Here is a 22133-nt window from a genome sequence, read left to right on the forward strand (position 1 = left end):
ACAGTGCCAACCAGCCAGAAATAGATATATGGAAATGGATGCTTAAAGAATTTTAGTATGTCCTGTGCAGTAAAACCTCAGGGGAGAATCATCTAAACACTGTAGGTTAGGCTTTATCTCTAAAGCGATCACAATGTGTATTGCACTACATGGGGGGGGGGGCACGGGGAGATTTTTTGTTGCTTGAGTTAATAGATGTATTACCATCAATAGCTCCAGTGAGGAAAGGGATAGGGAAGAAGCCCCTTCTCTCTAGCTCATGATAGTTTAAAGCTCCCTGTAGGGCAGCAGTTACAATCAATCCTCATCAGCCCTGGACAAGCTGAGCTAGAACAATTTAAGTTGTTTCAGCTTTCATCATTAGGAGCATCATCAAGTGGGCTCTTGTGTCCCCTTTGTCCCCCTCAACCTCACCTCACCTCACCTCCCCTTTCCTTCCTTCCTTCCTTCCTTCCTTCCTTCCTTCCTTCCTTCCTTCCTTCCTTCCTTCCTTCCTTCCTTCCTTCCTTCCTTCCTGTTTTCTAAGCATTTCCTTACTTTCTGGCACCATAAGGCTCCCCAGACCCATAGTGTATTTTCTCTGCTCCAGTCCTGGGATGAACCATTCTAGGAATCTTGTTTTCCTTTTATCAAAACAAACAAATAGGGCTGGGGATGTGGCTCAAGCGGTAGCGCGCTCGCCTGGCATGCGTGCGGCCCGGGTTCGATCCTCAGCACCACGTACAAACAAAGATGTTGTGTCAGCCGAGAACTAAAAAATAAATATTAAAAAAAAAAAAATTCTCTCTCTCTCTCTCTCCTCTCTCACTCTCTCTTTAAAAAAAAAAAAAAAAAAAAAAACAAACAAATAACCTAATCAATAAATGGGCCAAGGACCTGAACAGACACTTCTCAGAAGATAATATACAATCAATCAATAAATATATGAAAAAATGCTCATCCTCTCTAGCAATTAGAGAAATGCAAATCAAAATTATTCTAAGATTTCATCTCATTCCAGTCAGAATGGCAGCTATTATGCAAGCAAACAACAATAAGTGTTGGCAAGGATATAGGGAAAAGGGTACACTCACACATTGCTGGTAGGACTGAAGATTGGTGCAGCCAATATGGAAAGCAGTATGGAGGTTTTTTGGAAAATTGGGAATGGAACTACCATTTGTCCTAGCTATCCCACTCTGGTTTATACCCAAAGGACTTAAAAACAGCATACTACAGGGACACAGCCACATCAATGTTTATAGCATCACAATTCACAATAGCAAAACTGTGGAGCCAACCTAGATGCCCTTCAATAGATGAATGAATAAAAAAATGTGGCATATATGTACACAATGGAATATTACTCAGCAATAAAAGAGAATAAAATCGGGGCTGGGGATGTGGCTCGAGTGGTAGCGCATGCACCTGGTATGTGTGGGGTGCTGGGTTTGATCCTCAGCACCACATAAAAATAAAATAAAAAGATATTGTGTCCACCGAAAACTAAAAAATAAATATTAAAAAAAAAGAGAGAATAAAATCATGGCATTTGCAGGTAAATGGATGGGGTTAGAGAAGATAATGCTAAGTGAAGTTAGCCAATCCCAAAAAACCAAATGCCAAATGTTTTCTCTGATATAAGGAGGCTGACTCATAGTGGGCTAGGGAGGGGGAACATGGGAGGAATAGATGAACTCTAGATAGGGGAGAGAGGTGGGAAAGGAAGGGAGGGGGCATGGGGTTAGCAATGATGGTGGAATATGATGGACATTATTATCCAAAGTACATGTATGAAGACGCGAATTGGTGTGAATATACTTTGAATACACTCAGAGATATGAAAAATTGTGCTGTGTATGTGTAATAAGAATTGCAAAATGTTCCGCTGCCATATATAAATAAAAATTAATTTAAAAAATTTAAAAAATAAAATTGGAGACCAAGATCTAGGAATGTTCTTATTGCCTTGAATATCAGTGTTTTTAGACTTTCTCAGCAGATTGAACTACAAAATATGTGTATGTCTAACTCACATAAACACATATTAATATCTATCTGTCAATCAAGCCATGAGTTTGCATTGAAACCTTAGATTCTAGTCCAACACTCCAGTGTTCATTTTAACCTTCCCTTTTCCTTATTTATATCTTCCTACTCATTAACTATAATGCATTTACTTATTTGTACATGCATGTATAGCAATTCAAGATTGGTAACGCACACCCTTGTGAGAAATATTTTCACTAACTGGAAAGCAGCATGTATGTGAGGTTCTTTTAGTCTTTAACTATTAAAAGGGGATAGTTCTTAGACCCTCACAATCCTGATGTTTTCTTTAGAAAATAGAACATTCTAGGAATAATCTCTTTACAATGCATTGCCTAGACTGAGCAATTTATTTGATGAGTTTGAAGAACAGTATTTATTTATTTATTGTATTCCAGGCACTGTAGGCCTATAAATACACTTTTATTGGCATTAGTTGTAGTTAAAATGCTTTATACCTAAGACACTCTTCATTAATATTTGGACTTCATGATAACTTACAAAAATCCACAAATACAAACACTGTAGCTCAGAGAGGTTAAATGGCTTCCCAACATATCACAATGAGTTCATGGTAGTTGGAATCTCAGTTTGATTTCCAGAATTAGGTCTCTTGTTCACAAGCTATTGAGAATATAGGAGCAATACCTCCAGCAAGAAACCAGCTGGATGGGTCTGGTGAACTGTAGTTGTGACTACTAACTTATTTTAAAGGTTCTGGCAGTCATTTGTTGAATTTGTTGTTGTTACTTCTTCTTTTTAAATGCAGTATGATGTACCATGAATCCTTGAATGGAGGTTTATAATGGAAGATGAGGGAGGAATAGAAAAAGTTTAAGTGGAGCTTGATTAACAAGAAGAAAAGTACTATACAACAAGATTATTGCAAGGGAAAAAGGGAACCATGGAACGTGAAAACCATGGAGAACAATCTGAAATGTGGAGAATGGTGGGTTTCTATGGAGATCGATGCTGAGACTTAGCTAAGGGACTAATGTAATTTCACTGATGAAAAAGATGATGAATTCTGAAAGGGTTTATCTTGTTTTCCAATCCAGGACCGGAGAGTGTAAGGCAGGTGGCTACAAAATCAGAATGAAAAGGAGAGGGTAAAGCTGGAATCTGGTGGATCCGTGAAGGGCTTTGGGATCTGGTTTTTTTGGCAGGGGTCTGTGCTTGTAGGAGGGGCTTCCAGGAATGTGTAACAAAGTCCAAAGGGTGTGAGAACACCAACTAGATTTGTTAGCCATATCAATAGTTTATATGTCCTAGTAGAAGCCGGAAAGAGAAGGGCTCAGGCAGGAAGACAAACATCTCGGAGCAGCCTAGAGATGCCTTGCTTGGTGTTTTTTTTTCTTTTTTTTTTTCTTTTTTTTTATTTTTTTTATTTTTTTTTTTTACATTTTTTTTATTGGTTGTTCACAACATTACAAAGCTCTTGACATATTATATTTCATACATTAGATTGACATGGGTTATGAACTCCCAATTTTACCCCAAATGCAGATTGCAGAATCACGTCAGTTACACATCCACAATTTTACATAATGCCTATGGCTTTCAAATGTAAGGAGGGCAGCAGAGGAACAACATTGCCATTATCTCTGAATATAATTAGATTTATTTAAGATGTTTTAAGATGAGTGGTATGATTGCATCCTTATATATCTATAGATATTGAGAGAGGGATAGAGGATCAGAAGCCAGTCAACAAGATTTAGAATAGATATCTTTTCTTTTTTCCTTTTCTAAAGGAGATTAATCAAGAGTTGCATGAAAAAGTATTCATATACAATGATAAGGAAAAAAAATACAGTGCATATCGAAAAGTTGTTTAAGAGAAATCATAAATAAATAAGGATTGGGTTTGAAGGTAAAATGGAGGAAATATTTGGACAAGGATGTGAGATCTACTTTACTCATGAACTCAAAGTTCCATAAACCAGATGCAGATCAGTGGGACATTGAGATCTAGGGATGAGGGGAGTGGGGGGCAGCACTGAGCTCTATTAAAATATGCAGTAGACATGACGAATTACCCATTTAAAAGGCCTCCACCTCCTCTGGGGAACTCAAGGTCGATGGTCTTGCCACTCATGAAATGCTTATGAGATGTCAAAAATCTATGCTGGACATTGAACCCAGGGCAGGCCTCACACATGCAAACAACACTTCTTTTTTAAATAAGATTGATATTTGCTTAATGAACTCTGGCCAGATTATAAATTTACTCTGCACACACTGCATAGCAAAGTATATTCAAAGGTACAAAATGATTGAAAAAAGTCTTTAAACCACACCTTCCTTCTGGTGAGCACTGGGTAGAGATCTGATCAAACTAAATAAAAGCTTTGTCTAAGTGGAAGAAAAACCAGCTATTTTAAAGAGTTGGTACTTCAGGAATTTTTATCTGTTTAATCTCTATGCAAAAGGGACTTCCAACTTTTTACTAGGGAGAAGAAGAAGGGAAGGAGAAGGGAAAGATAAAAGGGAAGAAAACACAGGGAAAAAATAAAAGAGCCATAAATCAATAATAAAGAAAGGGGTAAGAAATGGGGCACAAAGAGAAAGAGATGCATGCCACATGAATGAAAAACTGACAGTGACTTTAAGTCTAGCTGGGTTCTAAAGATTTTTCGTGTTCTAAGAATCCTGTTCTTAAGCTAAATAAATGTCTTGTTGGTCCTCAGGTGGTTCAACTGGCCTTACCAGTGAAAAGCCCTCCTTGGGATAGGTTGTGGCCCCTTTGTCACTAGGCCTCTTCCTGGCTCTCTGCTGGGCCATCTACTGTGCCTATCTCTGCCACCAGGAGGGCACCTGCAAGTGGACAGCTGCCTCTGCCTGTGTCTGGTAGTTAGGTCAATTTGTAAGGAAGTAGGGACTCCCATCTTGACCCTGCTTTCTACCCAAGCTTTATCTTTCTTAAGTGTTAGGAATATCTGGATACCTAAGGAGAGTTGGTAGAGTTTAAATCAAAAGAGAGAAGTTATTTGTAAGTTGTGTAATTGATTCAGAATTAATGCATAAGTGGGGCCCAAGTATTGACACTTAAAATAGCTTCATAGTGACTGTACAGCTAAACTTGAGAGATCCATATATTATTTATTTGGGGGGGGGGTTGGTGGTGGGGGGACACTATCACTCTAGGATATACTTGTACTCTTTAGCTGTGGGATCTCAAACTTGTGTGTATATAAGGACCAGCTGAGAAGCTCATTAAAATGCAGCAGATCTGAGGTGCATCCCAAGATTCTGCCTTTTTAGTGAGCTCAGGGCATGCCCTGTACTGTTGGGTGGCTGCCCTCACTTAATCTAGGGAGTTCATTATGCACCTGGTTCCTATTGCTGGGCTTATTAGAACTTCAAAGTCTCAATCTCTCTTTTAACCAAATATGAGTACATGGACATTATGGTATTTTTCTTTAGTTCTTAAATTTTCCTTAATGAGTCAGTAGGTAGTACTTTCTAATACAATGGAGGGGGGGAATAAAAAGTGATACAAAACAATTTTATTCCACTTCTGTGATTATACTACATTGTTCCTGCTGACTTCAATGATCCCAGACTTATCTAAATAATTAGTTAACAGTCATTATCATTTTCAAAAATTATTTTTAGAAGTTAACTTACTTTAAAGTTAACTTTTAAGTTAACTTACTTTTTTTTCTTTTTATTTATTTATTTATTTATTTAGGCTTTGTTACAGCAGGTAGCCTTCCTGACCCATTCATTCTTTTTATTTTTTTATTTTTTTAATATTTATTTTTTGGTTGTAACTGTACACAATATCTTTATTTTATTTATTTATTTTTATGTGGTGCTGAGGATCAAACCCAGGGCCTCCCATGTGCTAGGCGAGCACTCTACTGCTGAGCCACAACCCCAGCCCCGTCCCCCATTTATTCTTCTTTGCCTTGCCCTTATAGCTGGGTTGCCCCAGGGCCTTCTCATACAGGTACACACATACCACCCTGGGTACCTTATCCAAATTTATGACTTTAAATCCCATCTCCTCATTAATAATTTGCAAACATTTATACCCAGTCCACACACTTCTCCCTCCTTTTCTCCCTCCCTCCCTCCCTCCCTCCCTCCCTCCCTCCCTTCCTTCCTTCCTCCCTTTCTTACTTTCTACTTGGGATTGAATCAAGAGGCGCTTTGCCACTAAGCTACATTCCTTGTCCGTTTATTTTTTGAGACAGAGTCTCACTAAATTGCCAGGACTCAAACTTGCAATCCTCCTGCCTCAGCCTCTTGAGTCACTGGGACACAGAGCCTGGCCCACACCTCTTACTTGAACTCCAGTCTAATGTAATTAGTTGCCTGGTTAACAACTTCTCTCGGATGATCTTCTTATCCCAAATAGGACACTTTCCTCCCCAACTCTTCCTTCCCCTGCAGCCCTTCCTATTTGGGTTGAATGCAGTTCCATCCTTTTAATTAGTTGCTTGGACCAAATCTCTTTTGTGCCCCATTTAACCCATCAGGAGTTTCTGTTGGTTTTACTTTCAGTATATATTAGAAGTCTGACCACTTTGCACCTTTACCAGTGCCAATACCCTGCCTCAAGCCACCCTCTCCTCTTGCCTGAATGACAGCAGCAATTTGCCAGCTGGCCACTATTTTCTTCCTCACCTCTTCCTCTCTTAAAATAAAAGTTTCTTTAAATAAACTTAGCAGACAATAGAACTAAAATAACCCATATTATAAAACATTGTTGTGTTAGTCAGCTTTTCATCACTGTGGCCAAAATATCTGACAATAACTACTTAAAGGAGGAAAAGTTTATTTTGGGCTTAAGGTTTCAGAGGATTCAGTCCCTGGCTGGTCAGCTCCATTACTCTGGGTCTGAGGTGAGGCAGAACATCATGGCAGAAGAGAATGGCAACTGGGAAGCAAAAAGACAGGAAGGGGACAAGACAATATGTAGTCCCCAGTCATGCCCCACTTGCCTCCAATTACATCTAGGAGTCCATTGAGCTGTCAATGAATTAACCCAGCAAATGGATTAATCCACTGATTCGATCAGAGCAGTAATCACTGCTTAAAAGCCCCACCTCTGAACCTTGCTGGGGATCATGTTTCAACACATGAGCATTTGGGGGGACACTTTATATGTAAACAACAACAACCGTATACAATATTCCAATTTTTCTTTTTAGAGGAAAAATTGTTTTACAAAAGCTGGAAGGTCTGGATATAGGTAACTAAGTTAAGAAGTCATTAAAATAGTTCAGATGGAGGGAAATGAGAGGAGCAGAAGGAAAATGGAAGCATTTTAAATAGCTTTCGTTAATTCTTGTACAACAACCTCTTCAGATTCAGAGTCCACATGCCCCACATGCTGCAGCTTTGGGAGGAGAATATGGTGGCCTTGCTTGGAGTGGAAGGAGCAGGGCCAATGTTTTATACTGATGCTTCTCTTGAATGTTTTTCTGCTTCTATGAATTTGAAATGGTTTTGCTTGTTCCATCATTTTCCTGGTCTCCTTTGCTTTGGAGCTCAGGTTCCAGACACCCATTGTTAGCCCTCTAATGACATCATTCTGTCTCAGTTTAAGCTGATCAGTAATGCCACTTCCCTTCCAGATTTTGGCACCAGAAGAGGAATTCCTGGAGAGGGGTTCCTCAACTCAGGACACCTGAGGTCCTTGATATAGATGGTGGGAAAAAATTTCAGCACATGTCAGTCAGAGACTGAGATTTATTTAGAAAAGCAGATACACATTCAAGGGAGAATATGGGCCATCTTAAGAGGAGAATGCACTTTTGGAATCCCCACCTTTTTAAAAAAAAAAAAAAAAAAAGAAACTTGGTGATGCGTGGGCATGGGAAGGTATGTGGGGATGGCATCAGTCTGATTTATGGTAGTCTGGTTGTTCTTGGGTTCTTTAAGCTGACATGGTCTCCATTATTTGATGAACAGATAATACTGGAAATCCCCCTAAATCATAGATTTTTAAAAATATTATACCTCAATTTGCCTAATATTTTTATTGTACAGGCTAGTTAGCAGTGCACAAGGTAATTATCATAAGTGAGTAAACTTATGGCAACTCTAAGATTTACAGATTTCCTCGTGTCAGGCCTGGAACCGAGACTGGCTTGGAGAATGACAGGCGTGGAAAGACACGAAGAAATTTAAATTAAAAGTATATCTCCTTGTGCTTCTTTTTGTCTCCTTTGTAACTTTTTTGTTGTTGTTGTTTGTTTGTTTTACTTCTATCCTGCATCGATGTTGCCTCAATTGCCTGACTACTTTCTCTCTAACCTTTCTACTCTGGTTCCCTCATGTCTCTGCCAACTTGAATTTACTCAGTGTTTCCCTGGTATGTGTCATGCCTTCTTTCTATGGTTCTACAGGACAAAATCAGTTCACAACATTTCTATTACCCAAATCTTCAAAACCTAATAGTAATAATAGCAGACACTTGATGAGAAGTGCATATGGTCATTATGTCATTTTAAGTGTATATGGTCATTATGTCATTTTAAGCCCATACCTTACAAAGTAGACCCTTCATTCCTACTGCTTTGATCTGCCCAGATCCCCACAGGACCTCTTTAGCAGCTCTCAGTGCTCAGACTGGCTTCTGTAGGCTTTGCTGCTGAAACTTGCCCTGCAATCCTCCTTTTCCATGACAGAAGAGGCTGATGTGGGATTCAAGTATCTGGAACCTTTGCGATTCTGTCCCAGGGCTCTCCCAAGATCAGGCCCAGCCAGCTTCTTCCCAAAGTTTGTCTTGCTTCCCAATTCCCTCATCTTTTCCCCTGGAAGCACTTCCCTAGTAATAAATCACCTCCCCCTGAGTCACTGGTTCATGATCTGTGTCTGGGGAAACCCCACTTGAGATTCTTGTTTGTAATACAAGGTACAGTTCAGAGTCAAGCCCTACCACTCAGATTTCAATCACATTTCAGAGTTCCAATCCCTTAATGGTATTGCCTGTCATGTCAGCGTAATGACTGTTTCAATTTCTTTTTCTAGAAAATGTTAGACATTTTACCAATCAATTTTGGAGCCGCATCCTTGATACTTATTCGCAGTGATCTGCATGGTTTTGGGAACATTCAAAGTTGATCCTAGCTGTGGTTGCACTTGGAGCACTTCAGAAGACTGCCTAGTGTCTTGGGTTCCTGAACTCATGCTCCCACCACTCTTTAGACCCACGTGCTGCTAGTCTGTTACTGGGATAATTATTGTACAAATTCTATAGGATCTTCAGCTCTCCCATTATGAGCTCTCAGGTGTGTCATTCTGATCATTGTTGTTTCCCAATGAAAAGTGCAGTATGTAAATGGGGATGTGCATGTTTTTGGATGTAATTCTGTATTACAAACATGTGATTTAGAACTGTGGTTCTCAAATGTCATCTGCATAATAATTACCTGGGATGGGGGTCTAGAAATTTGAACTTTAACAAGCATGGGTGTTGGGGGGAAGATTCTGATGCAGATGATCTTTAACCCACTATTGATACTTTGTGAAAAACACTAATATACAATCCAAATAATAATAAGCAAGGTTATAAATCCTTATTGTACAGTAATTACTTTGTGGCATCATTGTAAGAGAATTACTATTAGTAGCTCTTTTCATCTACCTTTAAGCCTCATGAGGTGAAAAGTATATTACCCCCACATTTTTACAAACTAGGAAACTGAGGCACAGAAATGCTAAATTACTTGCCCTACACCGGTAGCTAGTAAGTGGGACCCAGGCACCCTGGCTCCAGAGGCTGTGCTCTTAATGCTACTCTATACCACCTTTTATTTATTTATTTATTTTGAGAAGAAAATCCCCATTATTCCTGGTTACATTTTTGTTGAGCCTTTCCAAGGAGGCTGAAAGGAACAGAGGGGTCCATTATTGCATGAAACACTCAGGAAATACTTTATTAACTTCCAGATGGAGAAAAAGGAAGAGTAAAAACATTTCAATAGAAATCTATAACCCTCCGCAAAGAGCCCACTCGGGCACTCAGGGCGCCCCAGTCGAGGTAGCGCCTGTACTCCCCCGGCCTCAGCAGGTACTGTCGCCCCCGGTAGTTGGGCAGCTCATAGAGGACCCAGTAGCCCTCTAGCACGTGGAAAGAGTGGATGTCACTGAAGTGGAAGCGGTCCTGAAGAGAGGAGCAGTCCTCGGTGATCTCTACCATCTGGCCCCTGTAGTCCTCTCGCTCATAGATCCTGATCCTGTGAGAGCTGGACTGTGGGTCCAGCAAGAGCAGACGAGGGGACATCAGAAAACCTGACCGCATTTTAGCAACCTATCGCACCCGCCCCTGCGTATGGGCACTTCTTTACTTTTTCATAACAAGGTGACCAAATTAAGAGACTGCCCAAACCAGCACCTCTACAAATGTGAAACTCAAGAGGGCGCCATCCACCATTCCTTTGACTTCAAGGATGCTCCTTAGTGTTTTCTGGTACCACAAGCTGCAGGAACCATATGAGTGGCCCTGCTCAGGACCATTTTGAAGTAATTATTGTTTGTGTATTTGTTTTGTTATTTCTTTCTTAGATTTGTGGTGGTCTAACTAAGGCTTTACTTGGATGACATACAAAATAATTAGACATTAGAGTAAAAAGACAAATATACCTCTGGCAAAAGGCATTATTTTGAATCTCAGTAGCATTAAGGGAAGCTAGAGAGAAAGTCGGGTTGTTTTTCCTGCAAGAGGTACAGACTGGCTGCAACTCAGGAAGAAAGCTCAGCCTAAGCAGCCTTGCTGTCCCTTTCCGTTTCAGAAAAAAACAGAGCAACTTAATATTGGGCTTGGGTTCCTGGCTCTGATGAACAAAAATATAAATTCAAGCTCATAAAGAAGGCCTGAACAGGGTCAAGAGTATAAAACTTAAAAAAAAAAAAAATGGAGGTGAGAAAGTCTGTACAGAGCAAATCCTCTCTGGTATGTTGAGCTCCTTCTCTTCCTGCATCTGCTAGTTCCTTCCCAGCAGGCCCCTGGTGTCTCAGTAACTTTCTTCTTCCCCCATCAAACCCTCTGGAGGAAGGATTCTCATAAACAACTCAGTTTGAGGTATAAACGATTGCTCCTAATGTATCTTCCCTCGGATCAGTGTTTCACAGCTTGCAAAGGACTCACATGTGTGCAGCCAAATTTGATCTGCAGGACTGTCTGGCCCACGTGAGACTACCATTATAAGCCCTTCCTTCTTTTATGAGAAAATGAAGCCCAGAGCTTGCAGCCTGGAATTAGAAGTAACAGGACTAGGAAGTGAAAACCCAGGATTTTAGGCTCCTAATTGCATTCTGGGCCTTACCAAGGTATTCACCCCGCCCCCCCCCCAGGGGTTCAAACTTCACAGAAGTGGTTCATTTTCCATATTAGAGAAGCCACACTGAAATTCTGTGGGCTTCCTTTGGGTAACAGAGGGCTCTGCAGGAGCTTTTGGAATCTTATTATTGGTTCCTTGTTTTGCCTCATCAAAAGGCCAGAGACCCTTAATGTTCATAATAATAGTTAATACTTTGGGAGGGGCAGCTCTCCAAGTGCCAGGTGACCTCCTTTTATCCTTATCACAACTCTGTTAGTGAGTTCCTCTTATTAGCTCCATTTTACAAGGTAAAGAAAGTGAGAAACCAGCCCACGGACTTCTATTGGAAGGAGTTATCCATTGCCCATTTATCCCCTGTGGCCAATACGTTCTGAATTAAACCTTGCACTACGCATTCCCAGCAGAGCTGAATTTGATTTAGCAAAGTAAAAATAAACTGTCCAGTTAAAAGCTTTGCACCATATACTTTTCAGTGGAAGGAAACCTTGGAGATGTTAATAAACGAAGAGAGACCATAGTTAGGGCAAGAAAGAAGGCAACAGCCATCCCACCCTTAGTCCAAGGTGTGGACAACACGTCTGGATCACTGGATCACAGGGCAGGAAGGGACCCGGGAACCGGACTCACGTGGGGGATGAGGCGACAGGAGCGGACCGAGTCGCTGAGGCCCATCCACTGCTGGTAGTCAGGGTAGTCGCCCCGCCGCAGGAAGTACTGGCCGCCCAAGTAGTTGGGCTGCTCATAGAGCATCCAGCAGCCGCTGTCCACGCGCACCGAGTTGCAGCGGCTGAAGTAGGGCTGCAGGTTGGAGTGGTCGCTGCTGCACTCATAGTGGCGGCCCTGGAAGCCCCTGTCCTCATAGAAGGTGATCTGCAAGGCAAGGCCAGGCGCGGGCTCAGAGGCCTGAGGCGGCGTCGGGTCCCCGGGTGCCAGCGCCCCTCCCCGGGCCCCGGGCGCCCTCCGGGCTCACCTTCCCCATGGCTGGTGGAGGCGGACGGTGCGAGCTCAGTGTGTGGGGCCGCGGCGGGCGGTCTATATAGTGGAGGGCTGCTGCGTTGGCAGAACAGCACAAAAGGGGCCCGCGGGGGGCAGGGGCATGTCTCTCTCTTTTCTATAGAATGACCGTGGGGGTGGGAGGGGGGGTTGTTGTATGTTTTCTCTTAGAATCTCCAGAGCTTTCGAATTGATGACCTGGTTAGCAGTGTCACTTGATGCCGCTTGGGCCTTTAAATGAAGCCTGTTTAGGAAATTGAAATTAAGCAGAGATGCTTAATGAGTTAGCCATTGTTTTAAATGCTTGATTACTTTAAAAAAAAAAAAAACTTTAGGGTGTCTTTTGGATCAAGGGTAGGTAGTGTTGAGTCTGAGGTTAGAATGGGCCATAGCAAGGGGCATTTAGATTAGAGAGCGTTTTCTTCTTGTGAAAATGTGGAATCTGAGGATGAATTTATCTTCTCCACAAGGTGTTTAAAGGAGGATGGGGTTTCCTCCAAGTGAAGCTTGCTGTGATCCTGTGTGCTGATAAGCAGAGAATCAGATAACTGATGGGGGGTGGGGTGAGTGACAGGAGGTTCCCCTGGAGGAAGACCTGATTAAACCCTGGCCTCAACGCTGCTCCCTGGGCCTCAGCACTGTGCCTGCCACTTCACAGTCATCGAAACCTTCAATTTTGGGATTCCCGGGGTGACCCACGGTGATTGTTATACTAGTAACTTTCTGTTTAACTCGTATATTTGTTAATTAAGGATTCGGCTTAGTTGGTTCTAACTGCCTACGAATATACCTTTAACTCACAAATGTAACACTTTTCAAATCCCCAAATCTTGCAAAGATTCTACCTTCTTTTTTTACAGTTAAGTAAAAATAACTTTATTTTTATTTGTTATTTTCAGATATATGTGACCGTGGCGTGTATTTTGACATATACATACATGGAGTATAACCTATTCAAATTAGGATTTCATTTTTACAGTTGTACATGATGTGGAGTTTCATTGATGGTATATTTATATATGATCATAGGAAAGTTATGTCCAATTCATTCTACTGTCTTTCCTATTGCCATCTCTCCTCCCTTCCCTTCATTCCCCTTGTCTACTCCAATGAACTTCTATTCTCCTCCCCCTCCCATTATACCTTCTTCACCCTGTGGCAAAAACCTGGTTGGTTTCTAACTGCAGGTTCTGGATCTAAAATCTAGAGACTCCATATGTGTACCCAAAATAGCAACTCTGGATGCTCCACTCTCTCAAAGAGTGTTTCTCAACCTTGGCACTATTTTGATATTTGTGGTCAAAAAATTCTGTTACAAGAGGTTGTCTTGTGCATTACAGGATATGTGGCAGCATCTTGGCCTCAACCAATTGAGTACCAGTAGTGCCACTCTCCAGTTGTGACAACCAAAACTATGTCTAGCATTGCCAAATGTCCCCTGGAGAACAAAGTCCCCTTCCTTCTACTTTGAGAATCATTGGTTTAGAAGACTCTAGTCCTCTGATGGATATAACCTTGCCAAACTCTCATTTCTTAGTAGGGATTCTTGCTACCTAAGTCTAATACTAAAAACAATTTTCCCTCTACAAATTTCATTTGGGTTGCAAAAGCTTAATAAGCCTAGTCACATCTTTTTCTTTTGAAAATTATAACTTTGATGGAAAATTTGGAAACTATAGAGGTGTAAAAAGGAGAAGAAATTTAAATCCTAGTCTTGTATAATAATAAGCACAGTTGATGTATATTAAAAATTTAATTTTCACTCCTTTGGCCATCTCCAGGAATTTGTCCAACAGAAGTAAATACTTATAAAGATTAATTAATCAAAACACTGTTCATAATATAGAAAATTAGATACTAATAGAATGTCCAAAATGGCCCATTCAATAAGTTTTGTATGTAACATCTATTTGATAAGATGCTATGGAGCTACCAAAACCCACATCCTTCAAAAATTTATTTAAAGATATGGAAATACTCACCAGGTATTAACTTAAAACAAACAAACAAAAAAAGCCACATATAAGATACACTGGAAACTACAAAATATGGCTGAAAGAAATTAAAGAGAAATAAATGGAGAGAAATCTTATGTTCATGGATTGGGTGATTTAATATTGTTAATTTGGTAGAACTACCCCAAACAAGCTACATAGTCAATGCAATCTTCTGCCCAAACTCCAATATTTTATGCAGAAACAGAAAAATTTATCCTAAAGTTCTTTAGGAATCTCAAGGGACCCAAATAGCCAAAACAGTTTTCAAAAAGAACAAATTTGGAGGACTCATGCTTCCTGATTTCCAAACTTACTATAAAGCTATAATAATCAAAACAATGTGGTATTGGCATAAATCTAGACATATAAACCAATAGAACAGCGAGTCCAGAAAAAAGATCCTCATGCATTGCTAAATTATTTTTGACAAGAGTGTCAGGATCACCCACTGGGGAAAAGACATTATGCTAAGTAAAATAAACCAGACACAGAAAGACAAATATGCTGTTCCCATTAATTTGAGGTACCTAGAAGATTTTGATGCAAAGAGAGCGAGAGAGAAAATGGAAGCCTGGTTATCATGGCCTGGGGTGGTGGTGGTAATAAGGAGTTGTGTGTGTGTATGTGTGTGGTGTGTGTGTATGTGCGCGCACCTGTGTGCATGGTACTGGAAATTAAACTCAGGGACACTATCACTGAGCTACACCAGAACCCCTTTTTGAGGCAGTGTCTCCCTAAGTTGCTGAGACTGGCTTTGAACTTGTAATTCTCCTGCCTCAGCCTCCCAAGTTGCTGGGATTACAGGAGTGCACCACTGCACTTCATGAGTTATTATTTAATGGATATAGAGTTTCAGTTGAGGATGATGAAATAGTTCTAGAGAAGGATAGTGGTGATGTCACATTTTAAATATTATTAACTAGTTAAGAAAAATATATGCATTAAAAATATCGCATGAACTAAAAATTTTAACAGTGTTTATTCTGTTCTTATTTTTATTTCTATAGAGTGGGGTAATTTTTATTATTGCCTCAATAATTTTTCCTTATGTCTCAATATTTTGGGGGACAAAAATGTTTTACTTCCAAGTCAGAATAAAGAGAGTAATAGGTGCATTGTTTTTAAGCAACTATTAAAATTCTGTTGTATTTCAGCAAGAAAATGTAGCACCTACCAGGAAAACATACAAATATAATACATACAAATATAATTTTGAGTTTATCGATTTCAGTGAATGTTACATCAAATGGCTTTTCAGGTTACCACTTCATAAATAATTATTTGAAAAACACTGAAGTATTCATTAAGTATAAGTGCCACTGTTGATTATTCCTTTACTGCTGGAAAAGTCGGCAATTTCCACTTGTTTTATTATGTAACTATTACTTGAATGATTCGTTTGTGCACAACATTTTTTCCATGTTTAGAATTTGTATCTTAGGACAGTTTCCTAGAAATGAACTCACTGGGTCAAAAGTTTATGTTTCTTCCTCTGCTGCTCTTAAGGACATTCATTATCACACAAGCATAAGAGACTATAAAAGTTTTTCAATAGTAGGTACTATTAAACTGCCCCCCCAAAATGTGATCAATTCCAGGGATTATAAGAGAATTAAAAGTATCTAAAACACTTTATCTTAGATTTTTGTGGTCATCTTACTTTATAATGACAAATAATATAATTAACACCTTAATTTTTTTTCCTATTACTACCTTTCTCTTTCTGGAATTCCTCCCTTTATCTCCCTTTACTCACTCCATGTCTTTATTCCACCAAAAATACATTCAAGAACCTGATAATATGAAAGATCCTCTTGAATCCTGGGAATTTGTGGTCTGGGCATAATTGTATTACATAGGTCAACTTTGCTCTTGACATTTTCCTTCATCAACCTTTCTTGTATATTGCCTCAGTTGCAACTTACAGTTATCCCATGGTTACCAGGAATACCAGCTTCAGGATAATGCTAAGTATGGTGGGAAACAGACAAAAACCTGGGGCCCAGATGATAGCGTTGAGCTGCTGAATCAACCATCCCTAAATCCTGTGCTATCTCAGGACTTCCTGCCATCTGAGCTAATAGGTTTCTGTATTGCTTACCTCTTGCATATGCATGGCGTTGCTGCTACTTTCACTCTAAAGCATCCTAACTGGCTCAGATGCAGTTTGGGATGGGGGATTAAAGACAAATTTTGACCTTGCTTTGAAGGAAAAGCAGAACACCAGAAGGCAGGGACAAGTAATCCAAGTCAAGAAAAGATGTGAACAAGGACAAAGAGATGTGGCCGTTTTTGGTGTGCATGGAGGATTCAGCGAGACGGATGCAGAGAACTACAGGGGCCAGGTAATAGGTAATGAAGTGGGCAAGTTGGGGCCAGGTTCTTGAAGGAATTTAATTTTTTCCTCTGTGTAATAGAGAAACAGCAAAGATTTTTAATCAGGAAAATGATTCTAGTCACTTAGTCATTCCTCCTTTCTAAAATTCTAGCAGTGAGAGCACAAGTAAGATAGAACAGGGTGGGAAATGTAGCTCAATGGTAGGGTACTTGCCTAGCATCCACAAGGTCCTGGATTCCATCTCAAGTACACAAAGGAAAAAAAAAGGAAAGGAGAAGCAAGGGGTGGGGACAGAGCGTGTATAAGTAAATACAATGTTCTATTTCCCTGTGTTCTTACAGATATTATACTAACACACATACTATGCATGTATAAAGCTAGATAAAAATATGTAACTGCATGTATGTGGATGTGTGCATGCCTGCACAGGGAGAAATGTCATTCTGGATTATCCAAAGTATTTAATTCAATTTCTGATTGGTTGTTTGCAAAGATTTCCTGGTAAGAATCCGTAAGCCAGTGCTGTCATTACTTTGACAAAAATCTTCCTGATTCCATAATGGGAAATCAGTAATTTTCTGAGCTGTGATTCTGGATTCTGATGCCACATTATTATAACTGACCATGTGACAATAGAATTGGACTTCAGTTTACCTTGTATAAAATGAATTTTCTAGGTTAGCTGGTCCACAGGTCTAAGTTATGAAAACATGACTACATTATTCCATAATGTCTACTTTCTCCTTCTCCTCCCTCTCTTTTTTTTCCTCCCTCCCTTTTCTTTTCTTTTTAATTTTTCATTTTCAAACAGGGAACTCTGAGATTCTGAATAAGGTTTAAACAAGAAAATTCACCTGTAGTTCATCTGGAAATCTGGGTTGAACTGCAGATAACACCCAGTTAACACTGAGCTTAAACACATATGGGTTTGTTTTACTTCCTTTCTTGGAAATCTCAAGGAAAAGGGGTCTTGGCATTGCTTCAGAACCTCCACTACATCAGGACAACATCTCCGCAATTCTCCTGACCTTTCTCTCACACTTGTCACTTCTTGTGTGTAAATTGACAGAAATGAGGGAATTGTGGCACCAGGAACATCTGCTCCCTCTCTTTGGAAAGAAAGACATTTTTCCAGAACCATCTCTTCTATCTCCCTATTAACATTTCTCCAATTATGTTTCAATGACCAGGAGAGTGTTACATGGTCACCTCAGCAGGAAGGGAATCTGACAGATTCATGAACTCAACTATTGTCTACAAGTTTAGGGGATTCAGAACCTTCCAAAATCGTTTATGGTAACCAGGTTTAGAATCTCTGATCTCAAAAGTAGGTCACACTGTCTGAGTCTTGACTTTAAGAGTCTCAGTCTTCAAAGAAAACTAAAAACTGAATAGATTTCTAAAAATCTCGTTTGAAGCAGTAAAATTGTTTAAATGTCTAGAGTACACGGAGATATTATGAAAGTATTTTGTAAACCGTAAAGTTCTCTTAATATGAAGGTGTACTTCTATTTGTATTGTGAGAATTTCCTTTCTTACCTGTGGATCACACATCTGGCTTGCCATTTGCACTGTGGTGTGTGTGTGTGTGTATGTGTGTGTGTGTGTCTGTGCACGCGCACACATGTGCCCGCACAGATGTGTGCAAATAAAATTATTATTAGGAGGTAGGAGAGAAGAAAACAACACAAGCAAATAGATGCCAGGAACACAAAGAAAATATTTTATTAGTTTCCAGATTGAAAAACAATGGAGGAGGACACATTTCAATAGAAATCCATGACCCTCCGCAAAGAGCCCACTCGGGCGTTCACAGCGCCCCAGTCGAGGTGACGCCTGTATTCCCCCGGCCTCAGCAGGTACTGCCGTCCGCGGTAGTTGGGCAGCTCATAGAGGACCCAGCTGCCCTCCAGCACGTTCAGGGAGTAGATCTCACTCAAGTGGAAGCGGTCCTGAACAGAGGGGCAGTCCTCAGTGATCTCTACCATCTGGCCTCTGTATTCTTCCCTCTCATACAGTCTGATCCTGTGGGAGCCAGCCTGACAGACCCAGAAACAGGAAGGGGAGAAAAGCAAAAAAGAAATAACGTTAACACATTAGTGCAGGCCAGTTTGGAGAGAACTGGTTGGAGTCATTTTGAAGTAGATTAAAAAAAAATCCCTAATTTTTAGGACTTTCTCCTTACTGAGGGCAGAGGTTTAGTATCTTTCCAAGATAAAGTTTGACTGAATGACCAAGAAAGATATACTGCTCCTGAATACATTAAGATATTACCCCTGTACTACAGAGAAACCCAAACCTTTAACAGCTGATCTCTCTCTCTCTCTCTCTCTCCCCCCATTTTAAGGAAATGTTTTATATTAAAACAGAAATAAAATATAAAATGTAAAACACTAAACATCTTAGGTCTCAGACAATCCATACTCAATTTTTGAATAGAATATGGAAAATCAGGAAGTTCAAGGACTAAATTTTCACAAATTTTAGTGTTTTAAAACACACAGAAATATATGTGGCACATAGGCAAATTCTTTGTTGCTCTCCATTGAAAAAAGTACTTCGAGGTGAACTAAAATATTCACATTGGGAGCAAAGAAGGGAAAGAGTCTTTAAAAAAAAAAATCACTTATGCTCAATAACTACCATACCATCAGGCACATAATCACTCTTCTATTAGGTATTAGTGATTTTTCTACATTGCCATTCTAAATGATTCCAGGTCAGGACTTGAATCATATACATCCCTTTCCCAGGGCTGCTAACACAGTTCTAGGTAATAAATATTGATTGATTAGTGGGTATCTGAGTAATGCTTTGCTTTTGTGTCTCTGTGTGTGGGAGGGTGGGTGAGGGGACTGGACTGAAGGAATCCACTACAGTTTTTGTGGATCTTCTTCCCAAACAGGTTGTTTTTCATTCTGAATGATCACCTGTACTTCAAATGATTAACCTTTGCCGGAAACTATGCAGTCAGGGTCCTCAGGGCCTCGTCCTGGGATGAACTGGACTCACGTGGGGGATGAGGCGACAGGAGCGGACCGAGTCGCTGAGGCCCATCCACTGCTGGTAGTCAGGGTAGTCGCCCCGCCGCAGAAAGTACTGGCCGCCCAAGTAGTTGGGCTGCTCATAGAGCATCCAGCAGCCGCTGTCCACGCGCACCGAGTTGCAGCGGCTGAAGTAGGGCTGCAGGTTGGAGTGGTCGCTGCTGCACTCATAGTGGCGGCCCTGGAAGCCCCTGTCCTCATAGAAGGTGATCTGCAAGGCAAGGCCAGGCGCGGGCTCAGAGGCCTGAGGCGGCGTCGGGTCCCCGGGTGCCAGCGCCCCTCCCCGGGCCCCGGGCGCCCTCCGGGCTCACCTTCCCCATGGCTGGTGGAGGCGGACGGTGCGAGCTCAGTGTGTGGGGCCGCGGCGGGCGGTCTATATAGTGGAGGGCTGCTGCGTTGGCAGAACAGCACAAAAGGGGCCCGCGGGGGGCAGGGGCATGTCTCTCTCTTTTCTCTTTGCTGTCATAGTCCACGGGACTCATTGTGGTTCCATTCTCTCTGGAGGATTCGGGTTGGTATCACTGGCTGATGCTACTGAGATGGTTTGGGAAAAAAAAAAAAAAACTAATTTGGGACATTGTCTATTTAATAATAGAAATAGAGCTTCAGCCATTTCATATATAGTCCACACTTTTATTCATACAGGTTGGGAAAAAACAAAAGAAGTCTAAGTGGGGGAGTAAGAAAAGCAAAGTCTTAAAATGATAAATATAGGTTAATCTGTTAAGAACTTCCATGATGTCTATGTGCACCCATCTAGAATACTGGCTATGAAAAAGGATGGAAATGGATCCAAACGAATGTTGAAAATTTCAAGTTAGTCCCTTGGAAGAACTTCAGGATTAGAAGATGGAAGAAATTGGAGTGTTTTCCCCTGGGGGTTCATAGAGTTTCAGATTTTCCATATGGTAGAAAACACGGCAGACATGGATCTTCATGGTTCTGCTTTTGTTGCAGAGGCATGGGCAAGAAGTCTGAGAATTAGACCTTTCTCTGAGCTAATTGTGGTTCTGTGATTCCAAAGGGAAAATTGTTTTAAGATACTCAGAAGAAGTAAAAGAAGATGTCTAAGGAAATAAGAAAACCGAATACATTTAAAACACCAAAACAGATTACCTCTTAGCTTATTATAAGATAAAAACAAATTCCTAAGAAACACATTTCTAGTAGGATCAAAGACAGGCCTTTGTTCTCTGGTGAACAAGAGTAAACAGAGCCCTTTGACTCAGAGGAAATTAATTGTACAAACACAAAAAGGAGCTATGGCTGGAATGGTGTAGGGAGAGGAAGGAATAAATGTCTAGAAGCTGGGACACTAGGAAGACTTTAGAAAATATTTATTGGTCTGGAAAACAGTTTGATGGACTGGAAAGAGCACTGGAGTGGAAGATAGCCTATGTGTCTAGCCTTTTTCATGTTCAAAGAATGAGTCACAGCCCTCTGTCAACCCATGGAAGTCTTTGAGTCATAAATCTTTGTAAGTTGGTATTTGTGAATAAATGGCGACTATGTGCAATATGCTTTTGATTCTTATTTTCTGGTTTCTTGTTAGCCACTATGTAAAGATGTATGTTGAAAGTTACTTATGTTTAAGTAGTGGAAAATAAGTAGCCAGAACATAACACATAAAAAATAACCTTATAATTAAACATTAAAGTAATAAAGAATAAATTGAAACCATGTTTTTCTCAGTGCTGTTTCTGAGTCCAGGATTCTGTGGGGAGAAGGTTGATGGATGCAAGCAGTAAAATATGAGAAAGAACTAGAGCCAGGTGTGATGGTGCATGCCTGTAATCCCTGCAGTTCTGGAGGCTGAGACAGGAGGATGGCTAGTTCAAAGCCAGCTTCAGCAACTTATTGAGGCCCTAGGCAACTTAGGGAGACCCTGTCTATAAATAAAAAGGGCTGGGGATGTGGTTCAGTGGTTAAGTACCCCTGGGTTCAATCTCTTGTACTTTTTTTAAGTAAAAAACAAAACAAACAAAAAAACTAGAATTCAGAATCCCAGAGAGTATGCACAGTGTGGTTCAGGAAGTAAATAAATAAGGCAAAAAAAAAAAAAAAAAAAAAACACTCAAAAAGCATAGTGGGGACACTTGTGTGGACCACTGCCCTTGTTGACAGGAAATTATAGCTGAAATATAGGATGCATATGGAAAATCCAATCAGGGGGATTTGAACTTGGATTTTTCTTTGATTAGGAAGAGAGAAGATTGTATATCAGCCTGGCATTAAAGAAACAAGAAAGCACCCCAGACTTCTCATAGAGCTTAAAAGCTAATGACTCAGGCCAAAATGTAGCTTGATTAAATATTCTACAGAAAGTTCCAGGAGTGACAAATGTATGTAAGACTTAAGTTCTAGTTGTACGTAGTGTGCTAGGTAAACATGAGGCCCGAGAATCCTTACAGTGGTGGCACAAACGCTATGGCAG

The 22133-nt window shown here is 40.5% G+C and overlaps 2 protein-coding genes across 2 annotated transcripts; both read right to left on the reverse strand.

Moving 5' to 3' along the window:
* Positions 1–9964: 9964 nt before the first annotated feature.
* On the reverse strand, positions 9965–12425 carry LOC308630864 (gamma-crystallin E-like; the record flags this gene model as incomplete). The annotated part of the gene is given in 4 exon segments (XM_081261661.1): positions 9965–10237; positions 11955–12197; positions 12298–12368; positions 12371–12425. Coding segments are annotated over 4 exon segments (642 nt in total).
* Positions 12426–18421: 5996 nt separating this feature from the next.
* On the reverse strand, positions 18422–20138 carry LOC308630863 (gamma-crystallin D-like; the record flags this gene model as incomplete). The annotated part of the gene is given in 4 exon segments (XM_081261660.1): positions 18422–18694; positions 19668–19910; positions 20011–20081; positions 20084–20138. Coding segments are annotated over 4 exon segments (642 nt in total).
* Positions 20139–22133: the final 1995 nt, after the last annotated feature.

This window comes from Spermophilus citellus (genome assembly GCF_964194105.1).
Source record: "Spermophilus citellus genome assembly, chromosome: 11".
Lineage (NCBI taxonomy): Eukaryota > Metazoa > Chordata > Mammalia > Rodentia > Sciuridae > Spermophilus > Spermophilus citellus.